At 36.0% G+C, this 23,369-nt stretch overlaps 2 protein-coding genes across 3 annotated transcripts in view; one reads left to right on the top strand and one right to left on the bottom strand.

The window, feature by feature from the left end:
* The window catches only part of LOC149803312 (uncharacterized), an 84,691-nt gene that overhangs the window by 41,509 nt on the left and 19,813 nt on the right, over positions 1-23,369 (top strand). Inside the window, exons 3-7 of the mRNA XM_089953020.1 lie at positions 16,010-16,173; positions 16,730-16,903; positions 17,357-17,516; positions 18,694-18,829; positions 23,056-23,184. Of these exons, the coding sequence (XP_089809146.1) occupies positions 16,010-16,173; positions 16,730-16,903; positions 17,357-17,516; positions 18,694-18,829; positions 23,056-23,184 (763 nt within the window). The remainder of the gene's footprint in view (positions 1-16,009; positions 16,174-16,729; positions 16,904-17,356; positions 17,517-18,693; positions 18,830-23,055; positions 23,185-23,369) is intronic.
* On the bottom strand, positions 3,463-9,938 carry LOC149803313 (galactose-3-O-sulfotransferase 3-like). Of its 2 annotated transcripts, XM_089953011.1 has the most exons (3): positions 9,767-9,938; positions 7,037-7,104; positions 3,463-5,116 (listed from the first exon to the last, which is right to left on the bottom strand). In XM_089953011.1, the coding sequence occupies exons 2-3, from the start codon at positions 7,102-7,104 to the stop codon at positions 3,907-3,909; spliced, it is 1,278 nt and encodes a 425-aa protein (XP_089809137.1). In that variant the 5' UTR covers positions 9,767-9,938; the 3' UTR covers positions 3,463-3,906. The 2 variants fall into 2 exon arrangements, with proteins under 2 accessions (XP_089809137.1, XP_089809138.1); XM_089953012.1 differs by lacking the exons at positions 7,037-7,104; positions 9,767-9,938 and adding an exon at positions 5,892-6,015.

The following is a 23,369-nucleotide window of genomic DNA, read 5'->3' on the forward strand; positions in this document are numbered from 1 at the left end:
TTTGAAATCATTCGTCTGTTTTATAAAATTTAATTAACGTTTACAAACTGTTAAAAATAAATATATCCGTTGTACACGATTGTCCTGTTGGCTTGTTCACAGCACTTAAAAGCCCTTTATCAAGAATAAAGTTTTCAGTGAATATTTTTATATCGTTATAAAGGACTGACAAGCAATAATTAACGCGGATTTACTGCCTATTCTGAAAGTACAGCTACTTACACAAATATAAATGTCGAGAATAAATTAAACGGGAAAGAAGAAAATAAAATATACTGAAATGAACTAATATTTAACTGAACAATATTCATAAAAACAAACTCCGGTGTAATGTTTATGTCTCATTTAATTGTCTAGGATGTCCGGATTGTACCGAGACCGCTCCGGTGGCCTAGTGGTTAGAACGTCCGCATCGGATGCGGGAGGTCGTGGGTTCGATCCCCGGTCGAGTCATACCAAAGACTTACAAAAATGGTACTAACAGCTGCCTCGCTTGGCGCTCAGCATTAAGAGGTTAGTGTTAGGACTGGTCGGCCTGGTGTCAGGATAATGTGACCGTGTGGGACATCATGCTCCATGTCTGCGTCATGATGCCCCAGTGCTAGACATTCCCTATAAATTGCCACACTGCAGACATCGTAGCAATATGACTGAAAAATTGTTAAAGTTACGTTAAAAATCCATATCAATCATTCATACAATCTCACTGAGATTGTACCGTAGACTCTATGTCTACCGCCAGTGACGCGGGTTCGCTGTCCTTGCTGGACAAGAAATGTATGTGCGTACCATTGGCACACTTTATAACTCCGTTACGATAATACTTTCAAAATAACAAGAAAAAAAAAATAGAACATTTAATTAAGGTTGATGTTTTTTTTTAAATTTTTGTATATAAAAAGTCTACAACTGCGCCTTTTAAAGTATGGTCAATATAGAACTATTTAGATTCTAACACTTGTCTTTTTTGTTCTGATAGTTCTTCTATCAGGCGGGTCGATCAGGCATTTCTAACAAAACTATTTTCTCTTTTCATGTTTGTTTATTTGTTCCGATACTAATCGTGAACAATCGTTTATTCCAAACTAATGGTTCCATCCATTTTTGTCGTCTTTATGACCATCATAGTGAAATATTAGCATGTTTTTTATTCAACATTTTAGTTATTCTAACTAGTTTGAATTGACATGGTTCAAGTCTTTTATAAACGTGTACAAACATATCACATTGTTATGCAAATACTGTGTTTTTCTTTATTAGTACCTGGCGTATTTGAAACACACTACTGTATGAATTCTAAATGGCATTATGATAGCCTCTTTGGAATTTTTTCAGAAGGGATATCAAATTGAGTCCATAGCATAGAAAATAAACATGTATTATCATTAGCTTGGGTTTTATTCTTTTTTTTTAAAAAAAAATAATGTAAGCGTGTTGCTTCTTAACCCATTAGGTAAATGTATGTGTTAGCATCCTCAGAGATGCTGATGCCAATCTATGTTTAGTATTAAATGCTCTATCATGTTAACATCCATCTTGTACTTTCGCTCATGTTCGTCCAAACCTGCTTTGTAAAATGTTGAATAAACTTTCATTTGCATCATTCATTTCGCTTGTTATTTTAAGAGGCTATGTTCTATAGTCAAAAAGGTTATACTCAACTTTACCACCCTAATGAATCAATCGTTTCATAAGTCCAACAGTGCAATTCTGCTTATTTTTGCAGAACACATTTGTTCCACTTTTGGAATAGCGATTTTCTTTAAATATGGTTAAATCTAAATATTTGCACTAATCTTTATTGTTCCCGCCGTAATATCTATGTTCATTGACATTTTCTGTTAAATAAAAGACCATTCTTTTAGTGAATATTATGTTTACATCATATTTATTTATATGTCTTAATTCTCTTCTAACTGGTTGTTAAAGGGAGTACAGCATCTATCGAATTGTTCAATTTATTCTGTTTAACAAAAGTATGTTAAACTATAAATATCTAATATTTATAAATGCAATAGATGTTAAATTATATTAAACAAATATTTTGCACTTGCTTTTATGTTTGATGTTTTGTTCACCTCTGGAGATAAGCTAGTGTACTATCCTGTGGGTGGGCGTATCCACAGGTAAAATCCTATATATATCCTCCCTGAATAGTATCCATTGTTTCTTCTTAGATCCTAGGACATCCTAGGCAACAGTTTGGTGTGGGTTTCATAATATGTACCATCAGGGAAGAGACTAAGGGGGCGAACTTTGTACATATATGTACATTAGTGGTACATTCTTGGTTACGTTTTAGCGTTTAGCATCAGAATGCGTTTTACACACTATATAAAGACTCCTATACCTGGAATCATAAATCTGTGGGTGGAGAGAATGCATGTTAATGAGTACTAAGCCCTCATTACAAAAAAAGTATATAACGGTGTCCTATATTTCATATTTAACTGACTTTGATTACATTTTTGGGTTCATTTCTCAAGCTGTGTTCATTCTAGAATCATCAATACATACGATGTATTCATCTCCAATAATACCAGACTTACGACAAAAATAAGGTCACTGGGACCAACATTAAGAATTTACATACAAGTTTAGGTTACGTTTTGCATTTACCTCATGATCAGATTGCTGTTTTGCAACATGTATCTTGTTATACATTGCTTCATGAAACTTTGCCATAGATTGCATCGTGATGAATATTACTGCCTAATCGGAATAGATCTCTATGCCTATATTTCACACTTCACTGACCCTGGTTAAATCTGGGATTTAAAGTTTATTTATCAAGCTCTGTTCAATGTAGGATCACAGAGCGATATGACTGTATGCATCTTCATTAGGATTTACTGGCTTATGATAAGATTTTGTATTTAACCCATATCAAAAGAGGTTTTATGCATTCTGTATTTTGTTATACCTATGTTCATGCAGCTTGATGAGGGGTATATATTGCTGAGAACTACTATATCATTTCAAAAGTTGGTCACTGTGATCCAAATTACGTGCGTTACTGACGTTGTCTAAGTGTGTGATTTAAGTTTATTTCACAAACTCTCTTCCTTTTAGAATAATAAATTTTGATTATTGCACGCATCTCCATTAGTGCATACGTTTACGGCAGAATATGTTATGGTGACCTATAGTTCACATTTGGTGACTTAGGTTAAGTTTGTCCATTGAGCCTACAAACAAGTAGGTATTAGCACCATGCGCACATGCTGTTATATCAAGATTCGTGAAATTTGGTGAGGGGGTACATCTTGATCAGGACTACTCTCTCGTTACAAGGGTAGGCCATGATGGCGCTGTGTTCGTATATTTTTATCAAGATCATTAAACTTGGTGAGGGAATTATCATGACGAGTATTTCACCCTCGTAAAAAAAGTATATCACTGTAACCCATATTTCAGGCTTCATGGGGGGGGGGGCTTATTCTCAAAAATTATATACGCCAGTCATCAAAGTTTGTGATTGCATAGATCTCAAATAAAAGCACACCATTACAACAAAAGAAGATAAATGTGACCTACATTTCACAGTTTACAGGCTTATAGTACGTTTTTACGTTAGTTCATGATCATATTGGTTTTTTATCTTGATAGTACAATTTCAACTTTAAAGTAAGTGACAATGACTCATATTTCATATTTCACTAACTCTGGTTCAACTTAGTGTTTTAACTATCAATGCTTATACTATTTTAATCTGTAACTTGAATGTATCCCAATAAGTTCTAAATACTTTCAGTTTGCGTAGACCTACTCAAGTCACTTGAAATGTGCAGTTACTCCATTCTATACTGAAGTAACTTTATACCCTATCCTATAGCCCTAGACCCATATAATAATGTCGACAATGACAGGCGTAGTAAAACAAACAATACATGAATTAGAAAGTCATTATTTATAACTCCAGGTAGATTTCATGTTATATTGTCTTTCTCGAATCATTGTCGTGAATGTAATTTCATATTTGTGCATCAGTTCACAGTCAAAGATCGTGACATCAAATTCCTCATTCCACGGACTTTGCTTGATCCTGATTGAATCTGAATCTTTCACGCGTGTATGGCAGAAATATTCGGCTTCTTTTCTCACCTTTTTAAAATGTTCCGTCTCCTCCGCGAAGTCTGGTCCCTCAGCGTCTATCTGCCGTTCTAACCGGGTTTTGAAGAAGTCATACAGGTAATAATCTAAAATGGAATGGTTACGATACCAAGGTTCATCATCCGGGTCTACGGCCAAAGGAAATGTATCCTTGTCCTCGGTATCCCGCTTACTCTTCCCAACATTAAGCTTGGCGTAGAGAATGTCCTTCAGGGTCCAGTGAAGATACCTTTTCATGAGGACTAGTGACTCGTCAAATTTTTCAGCCAACAAGACGACCGCAAAATCCTTGTCCAATACACGAAGGTAATCCTTAAAAGCAGAAATATCCCTCCTGAAAATAATATCAGACGGACAACCAAACTCAAAGGCCATCCTATTGTTTGTCATGGAGTTTGAGAGATTTTCGGGTTCGTATAGAAACGTATTCCTTAAGAATTGAGAGACCTTTCGATCTCCGATAATCCTCATGACATAAGAGGGCTGCATGTATCGTAACATTGATTCGAATAAGCTAAACGGTTCTCTCACAGTTCCTATGATTGCAGTATCATTTGGCAGAAATTTTCGAAAAGCCTCCCGTCCGTACAAAACGTGGTGGCAAACAATATCAAAATGGCAACCAGGGGGTGGTGGAACAATATTATATGTGGTTATGGATTCGTTCAAACTTATGATGTTCGGCCAACCAAAAGCATTCTTCTCAGGAGGCAGAACAAACGTCAAATTTCTCAAATACCCAAAACGAAGGAAAATATTTTGCGTTGTTGAGCTAGCGGCTTTGTGTACCTTGACAAAGCCTATGTGAACTTGTTCTGTTTCTGCTGGAGGTGTTTTGCCGGCAAAATTGTCTGAGAACAGTAGTTTCTGAAGAATTTTGTTCTTGAAGATTGGGCTGTCAAATGTTTGCACCAGAATATGTGCCTGCTTAATTATCAGCGGGTGGAAGAATGCTGCCATTATCAGCGACACAAGGACCACAATTACCAGACCTGTAAGAATACTGATGGAAAAAATGAATGGTTAATGATATGTTTTATATCAGGACGCTACCCATTTTCTTCAAGGGTAGGTAGCGTTATGACAGGACACATTCTCATTTCTCTCTTATTATAATACTGTACTTTTGACAGAGTAATCTGTTTACTGCACAGGTAACTACAATGACAGTTTGGAATTTAGAAGGCGAACAATGTTAGGAACTGCATATACTGGTAGACATCTCTAGTAACTTTTGAAATAAATGTAGCTGTTAAACATAATTCTTTCTAAACTGAGAAACTTACATGTGCTTTTCTCTTGTACATTTATTGTTCGGAAATAAAGACTACTTTTCATGAGTATAGAGAATATATAAAACAATATCTAGACTGAATACGCGGAAATCAGCCTGGACGATGCGAATGACGCAATCGATCTTCGCACAGTAAAACTCACTGGTTTAACGGCTTGCTTTGGATGTATAGGTGTACTCCCCATCACCACCTCCATGATAGTACTGATATTCACGTATTGCCTTATTCAATACACACACAGAAAAATGGCGTTGATCCTGTAATCTAAATTTGCTATGTCCGTCTTGTCAGCTAAGTTGTTAATAGCAGGAGACATTTATCACCTAGCCTCTTTCTATGTATGTCTGAGAAACTTATATATATATATATATATATATATATATATATATATATATATATATATATATATATATATATATATATATATATATATATAATCGTAATTATTTCCAATGTGTAACAACGACTTAATTTGAAATATACCTCTAGCAGCACTGAGTCGAAACCTAGAAAATCTGTCTTCTTTTCCCCTCCTTCACTCGGTGTTTTCGTTTCTGTCTTAATCTGTGTCCCCTCTTCTTGTCAAGGGTTAACTGCTTTAATAATGAATCTTCCCCCATCTTCTCTTGCCCTCCCGGCCCCATCCCTTCTCTTAGTTATACCAACGTGAGATCAAGAACTTTTCCCACGAGTTTATTTTTCGATTCTTAATAACAAATCATTGTCTAAATGAACATGTGCTTAACAGCTGATCGGTAAGAGGGCGCTCCACGATGTTAAGTACTTCTGACAGAGCGAAAGTTTTAAGGTGAAGTTGTTTGCATTAACAACACGCATAAGGCAGACAATTTTGATATATCTCTATACTGCCTTCTTGTACTGTGTCTGAAATTTGTGTACGTGGTGCAGTTATGGAAATCGTGCGTGATCTATGCACGCATCTAATGAGAATGACTGTCCACATGACCTCGAATAAATTAGCCTGAACTAGTCCAATGTACACTAACTTTAGCTGATATTAAATTAGGGAAAATTAATTTTGTCAGATTAGGCAATACCAGCTTCTGAACGTGTAATGAATCAATTACAAAATATGTAGAAAGTCATCACAGGTTTCGGTATATTTTTTGAATTTACCTTTCAAGTCCAGAAAATGAAAATGACGGAGCGGAGCTAGCATGTTCTTGACAGATGAACATCTGAAGTAAACTCAGGCTGTATACTTTAAAACCCAAATTACACCCATCATACACCAAAATTAGGAGAATTAAATGTCTTTATAAAAGGTCTGTTTTAAATAGCTGAGATAGCCAGTGAGGAAAACGTGAGAAATAATTTTCTTTAAAAATTAAACCCTATGCAAAGTACGAAACTGTAGAGAGCAATCTAAGCTTGGATTCTTCGTTTCCTTTCAAGCTGAGGTTTTAGTCTGTACGTTTTCTTGAGTAAAAAGAGGGATAAACTACAGAGTTAAACACGAGACTTCCTCAATTGCTTTTCGATTTCTAGAAACAAAGAGCAAGACTGTAATGTATGAAATCCGTTGGACCAGAAAAATACGACTAATTTTTAGCATAAATCACAACGAAATCCCAGCGTTATATATTTTAACGAGAAAATTCTCTTACCGGAAACAGCATCTGATACTGTGACGCACCGGAAACCAGCGGAAAAAGGTCAAATGTGTCAAGAACATCTGTAAGGCAAAATAAACTAAGAGAGAGTGAGAGAGTCCATTCACTCACAAAATTTGTTCTGCAGTTTCTTTTTTCGTTTTACTTGAATCATATTGTGGTGATACGAGATATGATACGAGAGATTTTTTTTGTTAAATCTATCTTCAAGGTGCTTTGCCGAATTACATTTATACATTAAACAATTGTAAACAACACTTTCTGGTCGAGCAAAGAAAATAATATGATACGTAAAAGAAGCGACAATAAAAATAAGAACCTTAATATTTTGGGAATATATCTTTTGCGGATAGTACGTACTCTGAACATATCTGATCTGTATGGAGTTACGTTAATGTGTTACAGAGTATGTGTCTGTATAATTTGACGGTTGTCTCTATATATTTTAACAGTTGTCTCTATATATTTTAACAGTTATCTCTATATATTTTAACAGTTATCTCTACATGATTTAACAGTTGTCTCAATAATTTAATGGGTGTCTCGTCATAATTTAACGGTTGTCTCTAAATAACGTAACAGTTGACTATATAATGTAATGGGTGTCTCTACATAATTTAACAGCTGTCTCTACATAATTTTACGGTTGTCTCTATATATAATTTAACAGTTGTCTATATAATTTAACAGTTGTCTCTATATAATTTAACGGTTGTCTCTAAATAACTTAACAGCTGACTATATAATGTAATGGTGTCTATATAATTTAGCATTTATCTCTACATAATTTAACGGTTGCCTCTGTATAACTTAACAGTTTACTATATAATGTAATGGGTGTCTTTACATAATTTAACGGTTGTCTCTACATAATTTAACAGTTGTCTCTTCATAAATTAACAGTTATCTCTATATAATTTAACAGTTATCTCTATATAATTTAACAGTTATCTCTATATAACTTAACAGTTGACTACATAATTTAACTAGTGTCAAGAAGGGACTTTTTCGATGCAACGTATCTGTCTATTGTATGTGTCTTTTTGAGCTGCTCTTTCTTGACTGATGTTGTTGTTGTAGGGTTTAACGTCATTTTCAGCACACGATAGGCTATACATGGCGGCCAGTTTAAATGGTGGAGGAAGAGCTCGGGGTAAACCCCGGAAAGAACCACCGACCCACGAGAAGCTACTGGCAAGCTTTCTCACATACCCTCATTGGCCTAACCCTAGACTCGAACCCACGCAGAGAAAGGTGAGATGGAAATGATCCGTAACGGTGAGCGCTTTAGACAACTCGGCCACTCGGTGCCCCCTTTCTTGACTGAGGTTATTATTATTATTATTATTATTATTAACATTATTATTATTATTATTATTATTATTATTATTATTATTATTATCATTATTATTATTATTATTATTAATGCAATTGTTCATATTCCTCTTCATCAGCTTGTCATTGATGATGTGCAACAATTTCTTAATGGTAAAAAGTTGGTATGGAATTGATACAATCCCAGTTTCATGAAGTATGATAATATATCGCTACTCTGAGTTGTGATAACATCTCACTACTTTGAATTGTGATAATATATCGCTACTTTGAGTTGTGATAACATATCACTACTTTGAATTGTGATAATATATGTGATACTTCGTGTTGTGATAATATATCGCTACTCTGAGTTGTGATAACATCTCACTACTTTGAATTGTGATAATATATCGCTACTTTGAGTTGTGATAACATATCACTACTTTGAATTGTGATAATATATGTGATACTTCGTGTTGTGATAATATATCGCTACTCTGAGTTGTGATAACATCTCACTACTTTGAATTGTGATAATATATCGCTACTCTGAGTTGTGATAACATATCACTACTTTGAATTGTGATAATATATCGCTACTCTGAGTTGTGATAACATATCACTACTTTGAATTGTGATAATATATGTGATACTTCGTGTTGTGATAATATATCGCTACTTTGAATTTAAATCATAGGCTGAAATGTGTTTAAATTTTGGCCTACATTTTATCTTTCTTTCAAATGAAATAATTTCATTAACGGGAAAAGCACAAGTTTAATTGATACCATTATTTTAAGATGTATATAGTACAGAGTGAAAGCTACGAAATAGAAATATCACGATGTATATAGTACAGAGTGAAAGCTACGAAATAGAATTATCACGATGTATATAGTACAGAGTGAAAGCTATGAAATATAAATATCACGATGTATATAGTACAGAGTGAAAGCTACGAAATAGAAATATCACGATTTTATATAGTACAGAGTGAAAGCTACGAAATAGAAATATCAAGATGTATATAGTACAGAGTGAAAGCTACGAAACAGAAGTATCACGATGTGTATCACTAACGATGAACTATTTTAATACAAACTCTCCAAAACAATATGCAAATTGACTATTTTGAGATACAATCTTCTTTTAAAATAAGAAATTATGCTCCGATATATTTACTGTTGATGCCGTTTTAATTTACCAACAGATGATATGATTCTGAAGTAAGAGGGAAACTAAGAACTAAATATGTCAATAAATACAAATACTTCAGTATATAATTATCTCACATGTGTCAACTAAATATGTCAATAAATACAAATCCTTCAGTATAAAATTATCTCACATGAGTCAAGTGATGCTGAACCCGAAAAAATATTTTTTACCAAGCAAGTTCATCCTTACCTCGAGATATATTCCTGTAAAAATTTAGCTCTTAATTCCGAATTGACGCAGTGTATTATGTATGCCGTTCGAGAGTGTATCCAGTATTGACTATAACCGGGAGGCAACAGTTGGTTTCTTGTCTCCTATTTCAGATCACGAATGCATCAGACACGCTATATTTTGTTTTCTTTACACATACACAGATGGCACGATAATGCTACATACATTCATTTTCAATTCTGACAAAGTTAAAAGTTAAAAATAGGTTTGTTTCGGAGGAAGATGATTTTTGGAAGAGTTTTAACAACCGAGAAATTTCAAAATAAGAGGAAGCCAGCAGTCAGTGTCTGGTCATGTGTTACCAAATTCGTTTTCTTCTATAAGCCAAATAGTGTAAAGTAATTACTCTCTCTCTCTCTCTCTCTCTCTCTCTGTATGTATGTATGTATGTATGTATGTAAGATATATGAACGTGTGGCTTGTACTTGTTTTGCAAGAAATAAATTCGTACTAAATTTAAGCCATTATTTGTTTGTGAAGAGTAATCATTCATTTTTTATATGCAATATAACTCCGACTTCAAAGACCTGACGCTCGTAAAAAATACTTCAGAAAAATAGATTTTTGAGTATGCGACTGAATTCAGTGTCCCATGGGTTTACCAGTGTGTTCCTTATTTAGGTGATGTGATGTGATGTGATTTTGATTTTTAACGTAGCTTTAACAATCCTAATTTAGGTAAAACCAGACAATATTCAACAGGAAGCTTCGGTATTAATGAAAACTTAGCTACTTTGGAAGAGAGGATAGATTGATGCTTGTTTTCTTTTTGGGATCCTTTTTCGTGTCTATCCAATAGGGAACCGATAATTGAATTGTATTGTTTATTTTTGTGTTGTTGTTTTTTGGGGGGTGGTGGGGGGGTGGGGGGTTGGGTTGGGGGGTATGGAATTATTTGGAGACAAAATCTCTGGTTCTCAGACAGCTTTTAAAAATAGTCTTGCTCTGATTTATTGTACACAAAATCTATTATATCCATAATATAATTTCAAAAAGAAAAGTTTCTTTAGGTAAAAAAAGCTCTGAGAGAAAAGGTCCCTATCCATCCATAGCACTCCTAAAATTATTTTTGTTATTGTGGGGTTTAACGCCATTTTTCAGCACACGATAGGCTATGCATGGCGGCCAGTATTAATGGTGGAGGAAGAACCCGGGAAAAACCCCGGAATAACCACCGACCCACGAGAAGCTACTGGCAAGCTTTCTCACATACCCACATTGGCCAAATCCTAGACTCGAACCCACGCAGACAGAGGTGAGATGGCAGTGATCCGTAATGGAGACCACTTTAGACCACTCGGCCACTCGCCCCCTCCCCCCAAAATAAATGGTCGGTTCGTTACTAGATGATGTTATTGGAAGGCGTCATAGAATTATACGCCCATATCACTCGATGTGAGTGCCTATCAACTTTATTCATACGAAATGATGTCAGATCGGGGGATTTTCCTTGATGTCACTTTCTCGTTTCCCGTCTACCATTCAAATTATGCAACACAGTTTTGATGACATGTTTTATCTTAGGTTACAAGCATTTTATTTTCAGGGGTGGAGTCGGGAAATATAAAAAAATCCAGCTCTTAAATACATGAAAACTATTTTTGCTCTAATTCATAATCCCAAATACTTAATTATATTTATTATATTAGTTGAATAAAATTAACTTTATTTAAAAATAAAATAATTATCCCACTTCGAAAGAAAACCCTAGCACCCCCTCCTAAAAAATTCAATTACATGGTCCATCTCTTACTCCTTACTTGGGTGGATATACATCTAGTTAGTTCTTACTTGGGTGGATATATATCTAGTTAGTTCTTACTTAGGTGGATATACATCTAGTTAGTTCTTATTTGGGTGGATATACATCTAGTTAGTTCTTACTAGGGTGGATATACATCTAGTTAGTTCTTACTTGGGTGGATATACATCTAGTTAGTCCTTACTTGGGTGGATATACATCTAGTTAGTTCTTACTTGGATGGATATACATCTAGTTAGTCCTTACTTGGGCGGATATACATCTAGTTAGTTCTTACTTGGGTGGATATACATCTAGTTAGTTCTTACTTGGGTGGATATACATCTAGTTAGTTCTTACTTGGGTGGATATACATCTAGTTAGTTCTAAATTAGGTGGATATACATCTAGTTAGTTCTTACTTGGGTGGATATAGATCTAGTTAGTTCTTACTTGGGTGGATATACATCTAGTTAGTTCTTACTTAGGTGGATATACATCTAGTTACTCCTTACTTGGGTGGATATACATCTAGTTAGTTCTTACTTGGGTGGATATACATCTAGTTAGTTCTTACTTGGGTGGATATACATCTAGTTAGTTCTTACTTGGGTGGATATAGATCTAGTTAGTTCTAAATTAGGTGGATATACATCTAGTTAGTTCTTACTTGGGTGGATATAGATCTAGTTAGTTCTTACTTGGGTGGATATAGATCTAGTTAGTTCTTACTTGGGTGGATATACATCTAGTTACTCCTTACTTGGGTGGATATACATCTAGTTAGTTCTTACTTGGGTGGATATACATCTAGTTAGTTCTTACTTGGGTGGATATACATCTAGTTAGTTCTTACTTGGGTGGATATCCATCTGGTTACTCCTTACGTGGGTGGATATACATCTAGTTTTTTCTTACTTGGGTGGATATACATCTAGTTAGTCCTTATTTGGGTGAATATACATCTAGTTAGTCCTTACTTGGGTGGATATACATCTAGTTAGTTCTTACTTGGGTGGATATACATCTAGTTAGTTCTTACTTGGGTGGATATACATCTAGTTAGTTCTTACTTGGGTGGATATACATCTAGATAGTTTTTACTTGGGTGGATACACATCTAGTTAGTGCGACCGTAGAAGTGAAGAACACAAATCCCACCATACATTACACACACACACACACACACACACGCGCGCACGCACACACACACATACACATACATGCATACATGCATACATCATACATACATACATACATACATAGATACATACATACATACACACATACATACATACATACATACATACATACATACATACATACATACATACATACATACATACATACATACATACATACATACATATATACATACATGCATACATACACACATGTAAGAGAACGTAATTTAAACCGATTCCACAATATTTACCAGGTAAAGTCTCTTATGACTACAATGACACCCTATATATAATCAGTGAATATATAATGTCAAAAACTGGACAGAGATAGAAAACAAATCGCGGTCATTGTCTCGTGAGGAAGAGTGATTGGATAACTAAATCAATCTTTTAAAACGCAAAAGTATTAATAACATATGTTGGACCCTAGCAGTATTTATTTCGGCAACATAGGACAGGTACACTTTTTAAAATGTATTTAATTTTCCTTCTTGCCATTTTGTTAAAGTCAAACAGGAATGTGTTACCTAAATGAGGCTCTAGATGGTCATGTCAATTCCCAACTCTAAGCATAGGATATTGTATCTGTTTCCGGACACCAAAGTTGTTAAGTTCTAGCATGCACTTTAGTAGCAGGGATATTATAAATGACGAGAAAGACTTGAAATGACCATCAGATATTCTGGTTCCACTGATGTTGGTCTACCGGAAATGTGTTTGCAGCACATACTTTGGTGAGTGGGCATATGTTTTCTATATAAGGCTTGATACTAAACAAAATAACAACAGTCTAGCGTATGTTACTGAGTATATATACTATTTAATCGCTGTTACACTAGATTCAAATTTATAAAAATTCTTATATACACAATGAAAATAACGGTGCACATATGTTAGATAATAAATAAATAAATAAATAAATAAATAAATAAATAAAACATCCAAGTTCGGGTCTTTGAGCATTGGTGAAGCTTACGTGGCCACTAATCGATTTCATCCAAGCTGTCTCTCATTGTAATGAATACGAAGGCAAATTTCTTAGATCATCTGACAATTTCATATTGATCGCACTTTCCTTTTTAATGATAGAAAGATGTGTGAGGTGGATTTTGTTTGCACTTGGAAAGCAATGCACGGGTGTATATGCTCTGATCGAAGTAGCTTTTCAATTTTGTTTCCTTCTTTCACTAGGCGACGATGTATGCGTTAACCCATATGAATTTTCAGATTTTGATAATAAAGAATGGTTTGTCATTTTATAGCGTTGACTGTGTAAAGTGCAACGTTAAAAATGTCAGGGTTAATATAAGGTAACCGAGATTTGTTCCAGTTGATTAAATCGGTATATACTGGATACTGTACTTTGTGACCAGATAACCACCTTTACTATTTTCAGCAGCAATGTGAGTGCTGTGACCTCTTCTTGTTTCTTTCGTCCTACAACTGCAACTGTTAGGCCTACTATTAAAAAAAACAACATTTATAAGCTGCCGTCAGGCATGACGTTTCCCTCTGAAAAGGACAAAGGTGGGGGTGTTATCGGATTTAGATAAGATAACCATTACGCCAATGTAGTGAGAGAAAAAAGTTGACTTCTGTACCAAGTACGTTCTAGTACATAGAGGACTTAATGCATTTTCGTTATTTTCGATGATTTCGCATGACCTAAGATGTTAAAGACAGATGTTAAAAGTATATATCTTCACTAAAGAAGTTTAACTGACAATGTTTTAAGAGGGAGCTTTATCAAAACTCAGATATGATTACAATTATCCAGATCATGAAGGCGATGATAAATGTGTTGGTGCCATTGCCTCCGTCCATGATGTTGATGACGAATATGGTGGTCCCAGTACCGCCGCCCATAATGGTGATAATTATTGCTGCGGTCCTGGTGCTCCTCAATGTGTTCATAGACTACCCGATGAAAGTTACCGACGTGGGATAGATACTAACCCTAAATGCCAGCACAAACAATAAGAAGCCATAGCGTTTACCTCAACTTCCGCACCGATGGCCTGAAGTGTGATGATGTGCTAACATTCTTCCAATTAATCACAATAATATAATCCAAGATGTCTTTGTCTAAATTCTCTATAATTCCAACTTAATGTTTCTGTCCAAGAATAATTCTGAGCAATTTGTAATTCCAGAAAATAATTTGAATAAATAATTCCAACCAAATCAAAAACTGAACAATACAATACAAATGAATCTACTTCTGATGTTATGGGAAAAAGGGATAGTTTCTCAAGCACACAAGATTACATAAAAACTTACGACACAAAAGTAGAGCGAGGAAATGGGTTCAAAGTTCATTTCTAGAATATTCTAAGTTGGAAACAGATAAAATCTGTTATTAAAATTATTATAAAGAACATGGTAAACATCAGGTGCAACATGTTCTTCCATCTGGAATACCAGTGTCCTAGACCTAGACCCAAATAATCGTTTTTACCTCCATCGATAATGATCCTAATAGATAATCCATGCTCCTAGGGAAATATTAACTATGCATTATTTGTTTATATATAACACAAAGAATCATCGATAAAAAGGGCATCGTTCACATATTGCACTATAGCATCATATTCTACTCTAACAATATGGGATCGCTCCGGTGGCCTAGTGGTTAGAACGTCCGCCTCGGAAGCGGGAGGTCGTGGGTTCAAACCTCGGCCAAGTCATACCAAAGACTTACAAAAATGGTACTAACAGCTGCCTTGCTATGCGCTCAGAGTTAAAAGGTTAGTGTTAGGACTGGTGGGCCTGGTGTCAGGATAATGTGATTGGGTGGGACATCATGCTACATGTCTAGACATCACCATAAACTGTCACACTGCAGACATCGTATCGATATGACTGAAAAATTGTTGAAGCTAGGTTACAAATCCAAATCACACACACACACACACACACACACACACACACACACACACTTAGTTTTTCTTTTAACCTTCCGACAAAATTTAAATTATTTAAATTATTTGTTCATGTATGGTAATTAAGAAACCTGAAGAAAAACAATGTCAGCCATGAACCAATATTTGCAAGATAGTTATGAGGTAACATTGCAGTTCATTGGTGAATGAATTTACATTCATACAAACAACACAAGTTGTGGTACGATTACCACCATATGCTATGAAATAAATTTCAGCACGACCTCCCTCCAGCTGTAATTATCAGCAATCAGTAATAAACATCAGAATTATTATATCCAGTAGAAAGCAGCTGGCACTTTTCAAAACTTTAAATAATGTGTTTCCATTTCAGGAAGCTCGTTGCTGAATGGCACCGGTTTGGCCAGTCGGGCTCTGTCCCTCAACATCCTCCTCAGCAAGTTCAAGTCCCCCTCCTCAGACTACTTTCGGGCACATCCAATCCTCATCGACTGCGCACAGTTAACCATTACGAAGCTCCAAAAAGCATCAGTGGCGGTAAGTCAATCCTAGCTACTGACACGGATTACGAGCCTTACTAAAAGCAGTTTTCTACGCTTCGATAATTTATCTAGCAATGTTAACAAATAGTATGTATGATGGATTTTTTTTTCTTTCACTTTCGATGAGATGGTTTTCAACAAGAAACACCGACAAAACCAATTTCATGGTTTTCCTTACAAATTATATTCTTACAACTTAACAAAAACACTCCTTCACCCATGTTGAGAATAATTTAAAAACGATCCACCCGAAAATTCTGCAGGATAATAAGGTGAAAAATTAAATACTAATGGGCAACATGACTTGCTAGTTTACCTCCATAAAGACTGGCTATTTTCCAACATCGTAGGCGTATACTCATAAAAGTAATTCCGAGCCTCACATTTTCAAACGGACAAGCTCGAAATGCATATCCGCCCCAACGGGAAAAATGCACTGCTCACGTTTTTATAGTAAACCGCTCTATCCTTAAAAGAACTAATGTAATCTTTCAAACGGTCGGTTGTTTCTTGGAACAATTCCATGTTTGAATATGTTCTTGACATGACAGGTAGAAGTTAAAAAGGGTTACCAGACCGCGAGTGATGTAAAAGGCAGTACCACTCTGCAGGACCTTTACTTACGGAGTGGGGCTGCCATACAGCTAGGAATAAAGACCGGGGGCAGCGGAACGTTGGTGGACATCGCTGGGGCCGCTCTCTCTTCATGCCCAGTTGTTTTTGAGGTTAGTGTCATTGTTTGTCATCCATCCCGCTCTCTTTATACTCATCGACAACAAACATTTTTATTGCAAAATTCTTTTGTATAACACGTGATGATGATGATGATGATGACGACGACGACGACGACGACGATGGTGATGATGAGACCTTATAGATACTTGCTGATAAGGATATCCATTCTTCTTTTTGTTGGTTATTTCAGTCTTTTGGAAGTCATGATAGTTGTGCAAGGTTTAATATATTGTTATTTAAAATGTTGTTTCTTTCTGTCCACAGAAAACATGAAACTAAAGAATATAATCTAAATACGGTTATCTGTTATACCTGCCAGTCGTAATATAAAATCTTTAACATAAAATAAGTATTTTGTAACCAAGACTTCATACACTACTTCCGGCAGACAAAGTAAGTAGATATTACAGAGATATGACAATTTTACACGCATACTATTGCAGAGTACTCAGAGAAACCTGGGTCTGATCTTGATGGCGGACCGGGTCCACATCCACATGACCGGCGGCACAGACCTACCTTATATCGCCACGGATGGGTATACCTGGACAGGAGCACAGACCCTCAGTGTCTGGGCCCAGTTAAAGATAGACGAGGGAATAGGTATCGTTGTTTCCTTAGCAACGTAGATATGTACATGACCTAAATCCCGTTGTTATAGTTTTCACCACCTGCGTTTTTTTCCACCCAATACCAACACTGACTTTTTCATGTCTGACATACAAGTGACATTTAGTTTAAAAGTTATTTATTGCATATAAAACTATTCAGAGGTTTTGGAAGATAGCTATTTTTACACATACTTAAATAAAATGATATTATATCTTACATTTAGAATGAGTGTGATTAAATGAATTAATGATGCACAACTTGACATTGTTTCTTTAATTCCTCTGCCTATTTTCAGATGAATATTTCTGATAATGATAAAGTATTTGCATGAAAGCTAAGCCTTTCTATTCGCATTTTCAGTATGGACATCAAAACCTGAAGTTTATAATGCTAACGCAATCTCCTTGAAGTATTACATTGAACTAAAACTTGTGCAAACTTTCTGTATTGCAATATGATTGCTCATCCAGCAATTTGGTAATAATTTCGCGTTCACCAGCTTACTGAATGTACCAGACTTAACATTTGAATTTTACTTTGCTGTACTAACTTGGAAACCTTTATATGCTCTTTTGGGGTGGGAGTAGAAGTGATTGGGTTGGCAGTAAACCTGGATTGAAAGAATTGAAAAAATATAGAGTGATAAAACAATTCAATAAACAAGAACGATACATCACTGAACAAGCAGAGATTACTTTTGATATTGTCGTGGATAATTGCTAAATAGGTAACCAGACGCCAGTGTCAATAAAAACTCAAGTTGTTTAAATGATATTGAAATTTTTAATAATCTCTCATTGACTTGTTGTCAGTCTTTCACTGAACATTCAGCATTAATCAGGGATTCAAATACAATCATAATGTGTTAACGATAAGTACTTTATTTTTGTTGAACATTTGAGATTTTCACTAAATCTGTGAAATCCGTTTTCTTCTCAAGATTCCCAAGTATACAGTTTTAAAACTAAAGATATTTTTTGTACTATTTTACCTCAGAGAAAAATCAATATCGTAAAAATGTTCAACGGGAAATAGTATGAAGTATCTATTTGAAGAGACTTTATGAGAAATATATTGCGAACGGTGCCTGTTGTGCTTGCCCACTTCATTTCTCAATGCATGTTCTGTGTTATAATGGCTCAGACTTAAAATAGTATTTCAACTTCAGAACCTACTGGGACCGCCAATTGTGACGCTTTCCCCACTCTGGCCTCTGGTAGCAGATTCCCGGATAAGACCGAGTCTGAGGTTGTGGGGACTCTTGATATAAAAATCACCAGAAAAATGGAAAAAGATTTCAAAAGGTACTTCCTATCACGAAGTGTTTCCTTGCGTGCAGAGAGCTTGGGCGCTGCAAAGTCCTCTTTAGCAATATCAAAGGACATTTAAGAATAATAAGTATCATCATGGTAGTTTACCCCCTACACTGGCTTTGTGAATGTGATCTTTTGATGGAATCACTCATTTTGTTAGTTTACCCCCTACACTGGCTTTGTGAATGTGATCTTTTGATGGAATCACTCATTTTGTTAGTTTACCCCCTACACTGGCTTTGTGAGTGTGATCTTTTGATGGAATCACTCATTTTGTTAGTTTACCCCCTACACTGGCTTTGTGAGTGTGATCTTTTGATGGAATCACTCATTTTGTTAGTTTACCCCCTACACTGGCTTTGTGAATGTGATCTTTTGATGGAATCACTCATTTTGTTAGTTTACCCTCTACACTGGCTTTGTGAGTGTGATCTTTTGATGGAATCACTCATTATGTTAGTTTACCCTCTACACTGGCTTTGTGAATGTGATCTTTTGATGGAATCACTCATTATGGTAGTTTACCCCCTACACTGGCTTTGTGAGTGTGATCTTTTGATGGAATCACTCATTATGGTAGTTTACCCCCTACACTGGCTTTGTGAGTGTGATCTTTTGATGGAATCACTCATTATGGTAGTTTACCCCCTACACTGGCTTTGTGAGTGTGATCTTTTGATGGAATCACTCATTTTGTTAGTTTACCCTCTACACTGGCTTTGTGAATGTGATCTTTTGATGGAATCACTCATTATGTTAGTTTACCCCCTACACTGGCTTTGTGAATGTGATCTTTTGATGGAATCACTCATTTTGTTAGTTTACCCCCTACTTTTGATGGAATCACTCATTTTGTTAGTTTACCCTCTACACTGGCTTTGTGAATGTGATCTTTTGATGGAATCACTCATTTTGTTAGTTTACCCCCTACACTGGCTTTGTGAATGTGATCTTTTGATGGAATCACTCATTTTGTTAGTTTACCCCCTACAGTGGCTTTGTGAATGTGATCTCTTGATGGATTCATTCATTATGTTAGATTACCCCTACGCTGGCTTTGTGAGAGAATTTTTGATTGAATCGCTCATTATGATAGCATACCCTCTATACTGGCTTTGTGAATGTGATCTTTTGATGGAATCACTCGTTATGTTAGTTTACCCCCTGCATTAGCTTTGTGAGCGTGATCTTTTGATGGAATCACTCATTATGCTAGTTTACCCCCTGCAATGGCTTTGTGAGTGAGATCTTTTGATGGAATCACTCATTATGTTAGTTTAGCCCCTGCATTGGCTTTGTGAGTGTGATCTTTTGATGGAATCACTCATTATGCTAGTTTACCCCCTACATTAGCTTTGTGAGTGTGATCTTTTGATGGAATCATCATTATGTTAGTTTACCACCTACATTAGCTTTGTGAGTGTGATCTTTTGATGGAATCACTCGTTATGTTAGTTTACCCCCTGCATTAGCTTTGTGAGCGTGATCTTTTGATGGAATCACTCATTATGTTAGTTTACCCCCTGCATTGGCTTTGTGAGTGTGATCTTTTGATGGAATCACTCATTATGTTAGTTTACCCCCTACATTAGCTTTGTGAGTGTGATCTTTTGATGGAATCACTCGTTATGTTAGTTTACCCCCTGCATTAGCTTTGTGAGCGTGATCTTTTGATGGAATCACTCATTATGTTAGTTTACCCCCTGCATTGGCTTTGTGAGTGTGATCTTTTGATGGAATCACTCATTATGTTAGTTTACCCCCTACATTAGCTTTGTGAGTGTGATCTTTTGATGGAATCATTCATTATGTTAGTTTACCCCCTGCATTAGCTTTGTGAGTGTGATCTTTTGATGGAATCACTCGTTATGTTAGTTTACCACCTACATTAGCTTTGTGAGTGTGATCTTTTGATGGAATCACTCATTTTGTTAGTTTACCCCCTGCATTGGCTTTGTGAGTGTGATCTTTTGATAGATTCACTCGTTATGCTAGTTTACCACCTACATTAGCTTTGTGAGTGTGATCTTTTGATGGAATCACTCATTATGTTAGTTTACCCCCTACGTTAGCTTTGTGAGTGTGATCTTGTGATGGAATCACTCATTATGTTAGTTTACCCCCTACATTAGTTTTGTGAGTGTGATCTTTTGATGGAATCACTCATTATGTTAGTTTACCCCCTACATTAGCTTTGTGAGTGTGATCTTTTGATGGAATCACTCATTATTTTAGGGTACCCCATGCACAGGCGTTGTGTGATCTTTTGATGGAATCACTCGTTATGTTAGTTTACCACCTACATTAGCTTTGTGAGTGTGATCTTTTGATGGAATCACTCATTATGTTAGTTTACCCCCTACATTAGCTTTGTGAGTGTGATCTTTTGATGGAATCACTTATTATGTTTGTTTACCACCTACATTAGCTTTGTGAGTGTGATCTTTTGATGGAATCACTTATTATGTTAGTTTACCCCATGCACAGGCGTTGTGAGTGTGATCTCTTGATGGAATCACTCGTTTTGTTAGTTTACGCCATATACTGGCTTTGGGAGTTTGATCTCTCGATGGAATCACCCTGGTTTGAAGTAAACTAAATAAATTAAGTCGTCTGAGCAACGTTTTGCCAGTTTTCTAAACCATCTTGAAGATGATTCACTATTCGCATTAGGACATTTTTATTGAAAACGCAGTGCCGTTATAACAAAGAAAATTGCATTATACATTGTTGAGGATACATTTTGTTGGGGCAAATGAGTCATTACTATCTGGCATAAGTTTGTTATTGTATAATTTACGAACTTTAAAGAAATAAATCGTTACCGGAGTCTATTATTTGGTTATTGATGCTGTTTATTGCAATAGCACCATACATTTTCTCACTACTGAAGAAGTTTTCGAATCTCAACTTGAAAAATGATTGTACCATTGACATCTTTCTAAATTGTGTTCCACTAAAATTCAATTTGTTTGTTTGTTTGCTCAGTGGTTTAGTTCGTTCAGCCCAGTAGTGCGAATGATATCAGGATATCAAACGTAGTGAAGTTTAACGTTAGTGTCTCGAAATGTAGCTAAAATTACCGGATGATTTCAACACTATTTGCATCGACATACAGAGGAATAATATGCATTCAAATGTGTTGAAAAAGTGTGGTATGTGTACATGCAGTAAGCGATGTTTCTGGAGTTATGTCAGAATCCAGTTTGTTCACACACCACAGGTAAAATCGTCTACTCATTATACAAACCAGATCATATGCAGAAATTAAGTAGAAACTAGCAGTGGCGTCACTAGGGTTGGTGTCACCCAGTGCGGTAACTCACGGTGTCACCCCACGGACCTCCTTCCTGCATATAAATTCAAAATTTTCATTGACAGTCATGTGCGGTAACTCACGGTGTCACCCCCATAGACCTCCTTCCTGCATATAAATTAAAAAATTTCATAGACAGTCATGTGCGGTAACTCATGGTGTCACCCCCATGGACCTCCTTCCTGCATATAAATTGAAAATTTTCATTGACAGTCATGTGCGGTAACTCATGGTGTCACCCCCATAGACCTCCTTCCTGCATATAAATTAAAAAATTTCATAGACAGTCATGTGCGGTAAGTCACGGTGTCACCCCAATGGACTTCCTTCCCGCAAAAAAATTCAAACATTTTATGCACATTTATTTTGGTGTCAACCCCTCTGATGGTGTCACCCGGTGCAATCCGCACCCCCCGCACCCGCTAGTGACGCCACTGGAAACTAGTACAAAGAACACGAGAACACGAGATCATACAAATCATATTTGTTTTCCTTTGGCACGCGACGGTTCCCATGAACACTACTATATTCTGTATAAAACATGGACTCTTTCACAACTCCAGGACCCACAGGTCATATTAATGTATGCATACCGCTCTTTTTCAGCATGTCTGGAATGAGTGGTGTTGCTCCGTATTTCGGTATAAATGGTGTCGAATCATTCGTGCGCAAAACGATTTAGATAATTATATCTACATTTTTGAGACGATTACGTGCTAATTTCACTGAGGTACGAACGCAGAAGATATCATTAGCGATGCTGAGCTGAAAGAACAATAAAAATTAATTAAAATTTTCCGTCACATTAGTTTCATTCTAAATTGTAAATAGTTTCAGTATGTGAAATACTACTGACTAAACTGTTTAGTGTACTCGATGAAATATTGTTGTTCTTTTGCAGACTAGTACAGTATCAGGGAAACAACATTGGATTCGAGGACAGCGAAAGCAGTGCTTCCTGGTGTGGCGAGGCAGGGAACACATGCAAATCCTGCAGCAGTGGAATTGTGGGAAATTCATTGACAGATAGGTAATATTTCTGACTTCACTCTAGAACCATGTTTGAAATATGCATAAAATAAGGTCATAAAACCTGTAACTACCATGCTGTAGTTATATTCACAGACTATACGAGTTTAATTTCAATTAATGACACCGACCAAACCAACCACATCATCCTTTCACATGTCTTTTGCATTAAATTAAGTTGCCCAG

The sequence above is a fragment of the Sinohyriopsis cumingii genome, chromosome 3 (assembly GCF_028554795.1).
Source record: "Sinohyriopsis cumingii isolate HCF-2022 chromosome 3, ASM2855479v2, whole genome shotgun sequence".
In the NCBI taxonomy this organism is placed as follows: domain Eukaryota; kingdom Metazoa; phylum Mollusca; class Bivalvia; order Unionida; family Unionidae; genus Sinohyriopsis; species Sinohyriopsis cumingii.

Bases quoted from the DNA above. Each gene is read 5' to 3' on its own strand.
- LOC149803313 (XM_089953011.1), bottom strand. From the start codon at position 7,104: ATGTTCTTGACACATTTGACCTTTTTCCGCTGGTTTCCGGTGCGTCAC. The intron at 5,117-7,036 runs GTAAGAGAATTT...TTTTTCCATCAG, and splicing joins AGTATCAGATGCTGTTTCCG to TATTCTTACAGGTCTGGTAA.